The sequence below is a fragment of the Halyomorpha halys genome, unplaced genomic scaffold, assembly GCF_000696795.3.
Source record: "Halyomorpha halys isolate HHAL.00 unplaced genomic scaffold, Hhal_1.1 Scaffold2362.1, whole genome shotgun sequence".
Taxonomy (NCBI): domain Eukaryota; kingdom Metazoa; phylum Arthropoda; class Insecta; order Hemiptera; family Pentatomidae; genus Halyomorpha; species Halyomorpha halys.
The window spans coordinates 156,373-166,689 of NW_027110300.1; the positions used below are offsets into that span (position 1 = coordinate 156,373).

At 33.7% G+C, this 10,317-nt stretch overlaps 1 protein-coding gene across 1 annotated transcript in view; it reads right to left on the reverse strand.

Moving 5' to 3' along the window:
* The window catches only part of LOC106691461 (pancreatic triacylglycerol lipase), a 46,877-nt gene extending 36,780 nt beyond the window's left edge, over window positions 1-10,097 (reverse strand). Inside the window, exon 1 of the mRNA XM_014437238.3 lies at window positions 9,972-10,097. Coding sequence (XP_014292724.1) covers window positions 9,972-10,092 — 121 coding nt within the window. The 5' untranslated portion in view covers window positions 10,093-10,097. The remainder of the gene's footprint in view (window positions 1-9,971) is intronic.
* Between the last annotated feature and the right edge of the window lie 220 nt (window positions 10,098-10,317).

A 10,317-nucleotide genomic window follows, 5' to 3' on the forward strand; every position in this document is an offset into this window, starting at 1 on the left:
GCGCCGAGGCCTACACGGGCACGGTTTTTTTGTTGTGAATGGGAAGCTTAGAGCGTTTGTCAAGTAAGTATTGTAGCAATCGGAATCTACGAGCAGTTTCTTGTCGTTTATTTCACACAATTAAAATTAGTGAAAAAAAATATTGAGAATGAAACAACTTATTGAAATTTATTTATTATAGTCAATTTTTCTTTTATTTATTAAATGTTTAGCCTTTATCCTTTTTCTATTTATTTAATGCTATTTAAAACTGTATTTACATAAAAATACATCAAGATACATTTAAGATCAAAATGGAGTAATACATACATGTAGAGGAACTATCCATTGGTAGCACTCATATTTCTGCACTAGAAGGTCTCCAGGGCATCTTCTTTGTCAGGAATGAAAGAGAAACCAAGGATAGAAACTAGTAGGTTTGAGTGGTTAGGGAGTTTATGTTGGATCGGTTACAATTAGAACATTAAGTTCTTTATGGATGATTTTATTTGTGACAAAGTAAGGAGCATTACTGATTTTCCGAAGGATTTTGGATTGGTAGGATTGGATATGAGAGGAATTCAAAGGTTTAATGGAGCCCCATAACCTTTATCCTAATTTTAGAATAGTTAAAATATTTTAATATTGGCTACTCCCCTCCTTCTGGAGAAGGTTGTAGTTTAGCAACCATGGCGAGGTCTTTAGAGTTGGACACCAAATGTTCTTGAGTAATTATTTTGCATTTTTAATGTTTTATCCCGTGTCTGTATGGTAAGTCCTTTTATTATATAGTGTGTTTTCCAATTGTACACTAATTCCCTGATGATGCCTGAATGGGCGATTATTCGGCTAGGACAATAAATTATTCTTTCTTAGAATACAATTTATGTGTAGTTAAAGTAAATAAGAATTTAAATAAACGATCAAAATTACCACTTTCAGAAAAACTAAAGATTTATACTTACCTTCTCAGACCAATTTGGACTTACGGTGCACAAATTTACGGATATGCCAAAAAAAAAAACTAACTTACTGAAACTGCAACAGTTTCAATCAAAATTACTAAGACTGATCAGTAGTGCTCCCCCCAACATCAGTAACAAGAACTTACACAAAGACTTACGAACTCCCTACGTGCAAACAACCATTAAATCATTATATAAACGGTTTCACGACGCACTTCCAACACACACTAACCCTCTAATTCAAGGACTATCAACACTAGACTTAGCAGATACGAGACGACGTTTACGAAGGAGCTGGAATAGGGACCTCTTAAATTGATTTTTAAATTTCAATTTTAATGGAGAGGCATCATTGGATGACAACCTTCATGCCTTCATGACATTTTTCTCTCTCTCTCTCTACATCTCATTCGCTGCTTGTAAAAATACTTTTACAGTTGTGAATAAACTAAATAAAGTAAAAAAAAAAAAAAAAAAGTAAATAAGAAAAAAAAAATTAAACAACAACGTTGTTTATCTTTGTGTATTTTGTATCTATTTCTTTTGTTTTTCTTTCAACAGAGAAGCTGTAATCGACAAATCTGCTAGCAGTTTTTAGAAATGTGTTCACTCGACCATTTACTGATTAGCGTTGAAGTCTTTCGATAAAGTGAATACAACATAAAAATCCATGTAATTTGACAACATAATGACGATAATGTTAGAAATTTCCCCGGTGCTATCCAACCATGAAGCTTGAGCATTCAATGTTTCCTTTAGGGAGTTTCCTCGCCTTCCCTACGAGAATTTTATCTACTTCAAAATGTTATATTAGGTATCTGGTTAAAATGTCTTATTTACTTCTAAAGCATCAATAAATAAAATAAACATCAACAGATTTAGCAAAATTGAACTGTGATTACACTAAAGGTAACGGTTTGCAGTTTCATTTTTAAAATATTAACAGAATAATTAACAAGTATTAAGCAGTGCTTCAATGGGTCATATAAAAACGAAAACCGAGAACGTGTATTGGTGGTGCGGAAAGAGAATTAAAATTTAGGTAATTGGATATCTACATAGGTAGAGGAAGGACACATGGAAATACTTATGTCGGTAGAGCAAGTAGTCACTTCCACTGCTCTGAGTACAAGAGCCCAAGAGGAGAAAAAGGCAGTTATTTCACCCCAAGTTTTTTTTTTTTTTTTTTCATTTTAATGAAAATTATATATAATACTAGTCAAAATTGATGAGTCGTCTGCCAAGTATAGGTAGTAGGAATAACAAATGGCGGATGTTTCATAAGGTCAAAATAAAAATTTTATTTGAAGCTCTATATCTTTAAAATTATTTCTTTTATGGATTTCTACCAACAACACTAGAAAACATAAGAGAACATCATTTAAACTAGAGCATAGTAGACATATTTACGTTGAATAGTTTGCTAGATAAAGCTTTTTTAATTGCAACTTTTCATAAAGAATGTTCTGAAAATCAGTAGTTAGTGAATTTATTTTGAGAAATCTATGTCTCAGGAACTATTCGACATACACATGACTATTAGCCTTCAAATTGAAGCTAGTTTAATGGACTATAAATTAGTTTATAACGTTTATCTTTGTAGGAGTTGTAGTTTTTATCATATATTCCAAAATAAATTTACACAATGTGAATTTCTAGTTGTTCAAATAATATTGCTGACGATATCATAAAAACTACTACTCCTACGATAAACGTCATAAACTACTTTCTAGTACATTTAACTAGCTTTAACTTGACTGCTAATAGACGTTTGCACGTCAAATGGTTTTTTGTACATGGTTTTCTCAAAATAAATTCACTAACTACTGTTTATTCAGTGCATTATTTATGAAATATATATAGCTCTATTCATTATTAAGGTTATATGGTTTAGCAAATTTACTCTTTTTTAAATAATGTTTTCTAGTGCTGTTCGTAATTTTAAAGATACTGATCTCCGAATGAAAAATTAATTTTTTTCATTTTATAACAGCCACCACGTTTTATTCCCCCTACCTACACTTGGCAGACTCGTCAATTTTGGCTGCTAATTATACTTAGTTTTCACTAAAGTAATAAAAAATTGAGGTGAAATAACTAATTTTTTTTCCACCGGCTCTTGTACTACGAGGGTGGTTTGAAAAGTTCTCGGAATGTACTAGAAAGAAGTGTCTTACCTCGGTGGAACTTCTTTTATTTTTCTACATAGTCTCCATGTAGACTAATACATTTGGTCCAACGATGTTCCAATGCCTTGATTCCATCTCGAAAATGAGTCTGGCCTGCAAACTACCTCTCCAATTCGTCTGTCAGTTCTTCCGTTCTAGGAAATCTTCATCCACCTTGGAAAATTTTCAGCTTTGGGAATAGTATGATGGTGTCAAATCAGATGAATAAGGTGGATGTGATTCGTACTTCAGTTCCTGAAGTTTTGTCATGGCAAAAGCACTTGTGTGCGGACGTGCGTTGTCCTAATGAAATATACTCTTTTCTTTGCCAAACCAGGCCTTGTATTTTCCTGTACTTGGTCTAGGAGGTTTGCGTAGTATTGCACCGCCAGTAGGAAGATAGTCTGTCAGTAGAATGCCTTTTGCATTCCAGAAAACTGAGCCCCATGACCTTTCCGGCCTTTGCTTTCATTGGTGGTGGTGACTCAACATATCCCACTGGTTTGATTTGACTGCTCTTTTATCTCTAAGGTATAATAGTAGACCCATGTTTCATCTGTAGTCACAAACCGGCGCAAAAAATCTGGTTGGTTTCACTGAACGGGCCAGATTTTGTTCGGACATTTCCAATCTGGTTGCGTTTATGGTACAATGTCAAAAGCCGCAGCACCGATCTTACGGATAATTTTTTCATTCCCTGTTCTTCGGTTGGAATGTGATGTATCCGTTCAGATGACATCACTACAGCTCCAGCAATGTCACGCACTTTCAGTCGACGATCCTCTATGACCTTTTTTTAGGGTCGTAGCACTTTTTGGCGGATCATCATCTAAGCTCTCCCGACCAAATTTAAACTCGCTGGTCCACTTGACAACAATTAAATATGAAGGAGCAGAGTCTCCCATTGTGTCCTGAACGTCGGCATGAATTTCTTTTGCTTTCATATCTTTCTTTACAAAGTACTTAATCACTGCTCGAATCTCAGTTTTTCCATTGTTACCAATCACTACGCATAAATAACAAAGAGTTGTCACTACCACTCACCCCACGTGATTATTTAACAAAGGGTGTGTGATTAATGCGCGGGAACCTCGTTGCTCTAGCGGTGATTCTGACATCTAGCAGTGATTCTGAGAAATTTTCAAACCACCCTCGTATAATATCGGGAGGCAGTGGTATCTCTCAAGATCCACAGAAGTGTATCTAGAAACGGTACAACAAAGTCCAAGTTAAAATTTAAAAGTATTATAGAGTTGACTAGGAGGAAATTTAAAAAAAATTCAAAGAGTAATTTATACATATATAAAAGGTTGCCTTTGCTCACGCTAAAGTTTTGAAACACAGGACCGATTTACAAGCATCCTGTTGAAATTCCTCCTTTCTTTGGTAGAAAAAAAGTTATTTACAGAATTTTACTATTTTGGTGCATATCTCAATTTTTTCTGTTTGCTACAGACGTTTTGGTTGATGATTAAATTGTTAATAAATAAAATCATTGAAATCGGACTATAATTAGCAAAGATACGAAAGTTCAACTTTACAATCTGATTTTAGTAAATCTGGAATTTTTGCTGGTTCTATTAGAAATTTTCTTCTTACTTTCTATTATAACCTGAAGGCTATATATTCCTGAGCAGAGGCTCATTTCTGAAGCCACGTATCATTTTTTTTTATCTTTCTAATGTTAATAAAATGATCTATGATAAAAATAGAATATTATCAATGGGACTACAAACATTTTTTGTATTTTAATTTCACGGAAATTGGTAATGGTAGTAGGCAGGCAAAATATTTTTATGTTTATTTACCAGTGATACCTATTGATGAAGACCTCTCGGTTAAAAGGACACCTCTATTTATAGGACAATTGTCATTTGTTATTAGATATAGATAGAACATTATGTTTTATAGTAATATTACCAATAATGCTTATAAAATGTAATAAAAAAAATCTGTTATTTTCTTTAGCGTATTTGTTGGTCCAATTTATGTTGCCAAATCATAATAACAATGCGCAATAAATATTTTATTTTAAATAAATGCAAAAATTTATATCAAACTTTCAATTGTGTTCATTCATCCTTAAGTCTAACAATAAATTGCAAAGCATTACCGGGTCTGCTAGTTAGATAGAAAAGAATTAATTAATTAATATATATTAATTAATTAATTGATTAATTTAATAATAAATCAAATTAAAATCTATACCGTTAGAACCTATGAAGGGTTAAGGGTGCAGTGCTTGGTAAGTAAAAGTACTTTTACTATACCAACGGAGGTGATTTGGTCAGAACCACGCTCGACCGCCACATTTTTACCCAATTTAGGAGGCTGGGTAGACCTCAGGAGAGCTCCAGAACCCACAGGGGTGACTCACAATGAAACAGAAAACAATTATCTGTTCTGGAATTTGTAGCATCGTGCCTTACCACATTACCACCGCGCTCACAATTAATCAAATAATAATTTAATTACTGATTTTGAAATTAATAATTTTATCTTTAGCCTATTTGTATATAATACGAACCATACTTATCGTTCCGTATTTACATTTGGAAACCTTGGGCTTCAATCTTGAGGCGTTAATACATGAACAATGAAGGATCACAAGAACTCGTAGCAAGTTCAACCGGGATACGTTCACATCCGTTCCACGCACGGCTAATTACCCCCACTCTTCTAAAAAAAAACGCCCAGAACTTCCTAACTTGGAAGTAGTTTGTTTCGAGAGAAGTGAAAAGAGTGCGTGGGAAGAAGGGAGAAAGTATTTGGCCAAAGCTAGCTTGATATGTAACCTTGCCCAAACGTGTATTCTACCTGTCCCCGATCAAAAGAGCTTTGGTAATAGTGATTTTATGGCGAAAGACGAATAACAAAGTATAATGTTTTTGGTAGTTGGGATTAGTAATTGGTTATTTTAACTGATTTCTAAATATTCGTTTTAAAATGGTTATCTAATATGAATCATATTTATTGTAACTGTGTTACTAGAAAAGATGTAAGTAAATTTAATGCTCATGGTTGCGCAATTCGTATTTAGTGTTATTTTGAAAAGTAAAATAATAAGAAGATGCATTTTCATTGAATAGAAATGAAATATTTAAAATTAGACATTTAGATTTTTTTTTTTTACAACTACTTGCACTATTAATTATTATTATTTGATTTTATTTTTTGCGTGAGTTTACCGATTTGCTTGACAAGCCGGTCGACTAATGATTGTTTGATTCATATTCCCATATAATTTATTTATCACTTGTTAATTTTTAATATTTAGTTCCACATAGATTGAAGGAGACATATTAAAATCTTGGACTGGAAACATGAACCTAACTCTATTCCAGACGTTGCAATTAGCGCTCCCAACAGTGTGGTGGCAACAGGCATCATTATTTGTATATAGTGTAAATACTCGTAGATTTAGGCCTAGTTTCTAAGTTCATTAACTCATACAAGTGGTATGCCCAAATACCATTAAATACAAAACTATATATATTTCAAATAGGGGCCTTGGGGAAAAAAAAATCATTTAGTAAATACAAATTATTTTTTTTTTTTTAATAATTTATTGTTATTTACAACTGTATACACATATATACAACAAGTAAATTTGCTGTAGGTGACATGATACAAACATGTGGAGAATCTACCTACCCACTGATAGAACTCCAATAACATTTCTAGAGGAGAAGATCTCGAGGCCATCTTCTTTTCAGACGCCTAGGAGGATTATTAGGTAATGAAGGAGAAGCCAGGTTAGAAACAAGTGGATTTGGGTGGTTGAGAAGTTTGTTATGGAAGGAACGGTATCTGGTTCTGGCCAAATCGGCAACATATGGAATATTGAGATCTTGATGGATGACTTGATTTGTGACAAAGTAAAGAGCATTAAGGATTCTACGAAGAATTTTGGACTGTAAGGATTGGATTCTGGAGGAATTTGATGGTTTAGTGGAGCCCCTAAGCTCAACTCCGTATGTCCAGATAGGCCTTATAATAGTTATGTAGATCTTTTGTAATGGATTGGCAATTTAGACTGTTTGTCAAGTAAATGTTGCAATAGTCGGAATCTACGAGCAGTTTCTTGTCTTTTTAGTCTTGTATGAGGATTCCATGTCAGTCGTTTGTCGAGATGTAGTCCTATGTAACGGATCTGTTCGACAGGAATAAGTGTTGTATTATAAAAGGATATTGTAGGGGAAGAGGTCATGGGTTTACATCGAAGGGTAAATGTGATTTGGTAGGATTTATTGGAATTTATTTTAATCCTCCAGTTTTGGCACCATTCTTCAAGGGTGGTGATGTGGGATTGGAGGGTTTGGGATACAATGTAAGGATCATTGTTCACTGACAATAGACATGTGTCATCGGCATACGTGGTGAGGATTGTGTTAGGATGGGTTGGAATGTCAGCTGTGAAAACTGTATAAAGGATAGGACCAAGGATACTACCCTGAGGTACACCAGCAGACTGACGGAATAGGGAAAATACAAATTCAAAAGATAAATTCGTAATTTATAAGATACATATACTTGATAAATTGGCAAATACAGATTCAACCTGCTAGCTCAATGCGGATGTTTGCAAAAACCGCGATAAAACATTTGGACATGCAGAAGTTTTGGCTGAAATTCCTCTCTCCCTCTCTTCTATGGTATTGTTCTGCCTTGAAAAATACTATATTTACTGAATTTTAAGTCATTTGATCCGAAGAGGGTTAATCCTGTAATATAACAAACCTCCCCTGAAACCCCCCAAAAACTTGTCCTAAAACTTATTTTTTTACTAAAATTTGTTTATTTAAAAATTTAACAAAAAAAAAAAATAGATCTATACAACAATTTAAAAACACATATACACAATGGAAAACATCAATCTGTCTAAGTCTCTGTGGGATTTTAACTAAAACCATATAAATAATAAAACTTAAAAAAAAAAAAAAAAAAAAGATTTGCAAGATTCATGAAACTTATATAAAATAATATTTGAGGCTATTATTTTCGAAGAAAATACGACAAGAAATGACTAAATGTTACCCTTTAAACACCACGGGGGTAAAATACGATTTCGTTCAATTGATGTGCTCAGAACAAGAAACTCATAAGCAACATGATTGTTTATTATTTTTTTATTAGCTCCGAAAAATTCTGCAATTCTGTAAAATACAAAATTACAAAAACTAAAATACAACTCTGTTAAATACAATACTCTTATTTGAAATAGGTGCTTTGGAAAAAAAGATTTTATTTCCTATTAACAATTAGTTTAGTTTATAGTTGCCTTTTCTACTTCAGTCCATACGCTAACTTCACGATTTGCCCACCGCGCTAGTTGTACTTGGCGTTAGACCTACCTCTAGTTGGTATGTCTCGCTAATTAATTACCTCTTACTTCTACCATCTTCCCTCTTTTTTTTCCCCCATTATGAAAGAGAATAATTTTGTCGTGTCTGAAACAATAATGGGTGGCTTTTTTCATTGGCGCTTGTTCGGTAGTCAGTTCTTGTAATAGTTTCTCTTGGTTTGAACAAAAAAAAATTGTAATAAAGGTATATATGATAATAACAAGTATCTGTAAGAGGCAAAAAAATCTTTCTTGTTATGCCTGGTAAGCAATATTTCACACGTGCAAAATCGATGTCCATCTCTCGGCTTCACTTTATATGGAACCCAACTTCCTTGTTTTTGAATCATTCCCAACGATTTTAAATTGTTGAGTTACATCTATTATAAATACAAGTTCTTTTTGCGTTTGGAGAGAACCTCCTTCCAATAATACTTCTACTTCCGTGTCTTCGTACTCTTCGGACTCTTTGTCTTTCTCGTCAAAATCACCGTTTTTGAACTTTTTAACTTACTCATAACAACTTCTCTCACTTAAAGCAGCCTAACGATATGTTTTTTCAATTAAAGAAATAAATCAAATGTTCCTGCTAATGATGCTTATTTGTCACAAAACTCGATATTTTTGCACGAATATATTTTTATTGTGTAGTATCTTATATTTATAGACAACTGTAATAGCTATCCTAAAGCTCATTCACACCATATTACAAATATATAAATTAAATTAAAACAAAATAAGAAATAGAAGAAAAAAGTATTAATAATAATATATATAAGAAATATTAGCTTAAAGTTAATTAACACCTTGAACACAATTAATCCTATCTACAATATTACATTCAGCCTGGGGAACCCCGAACCGAGCTCTTCCTCTCTCCCCACTTATGGAGGAACGGTAGAACCCGGCACTTCTCTCTCTACCGCGTCATTGATAGTAGAAGCCAGTTAAGGATGAGTTAGGGCGCTAGCCGCAGATACTCAGGACTTGGATTGAGAATCTGGCCATTGCCTCATTTTCAATATAATTATTATAGGCAGTAAAACTCTGTGCCGTTTCATTCTTCAGAGAAGATGGGTAATGCTAGATAGATGTGCTAGGGGATTAGTATGATGATTTGAGTTTCCAAGTTAATGTATTTGGATTTAATAACGTCTGATACAAATGATATATCAAGGTCATGCATGATGTAGGGTATTGTTGGATACATAGTAAGGAGCATCGACTATCGTTTGATGTTTTTAGCTTTCTCCCACAGTTCTAGTCCATAAGTCCAAATAGATTTTACGAATAAAACTAAGTGATGCTGATACGGAATCACTAATAATTCAAGGTTAGGTTATTACGAGATGACCAACTTTAGTACGTTTTACAGCTGACTATTTCAATAAAACCTGATAGAACCACCTTTTTTAAACGGCGGAAAGTTATCTGTAGTCCAAATTGTTATTCGGGCGATTGCAAAAGAAATATAATTAATAGAGATGTAATTTGATGCAATATAATTATACTTACAGGGTACCCAGGGAACGTTCACCTCTATCCTGTTGTTCCTGGACCAATCGAGGAGGCCGCAGTGAGCAGCCCCGCCAAGCAGCACCAGTAGCCACCACTGTCCCACCGCCTGTGGTCCCATGACGCCTGCAACCATACAACATGTAATTTATTTATTTATATAGTTATATTATATTAGTATTTATAATAATGCACAATTATATAAAGAAGAAAGAAAATATCCGAACTGCTGGAAAAGAAAAATTATATATGTTTCCAGGAAGTATATTGCGTCGATATAGAGGGTTCTGCAATGTTTGTGAAGATATTATAGAGTTTAGTGCGACTGAAAATGATGCAGTAATAG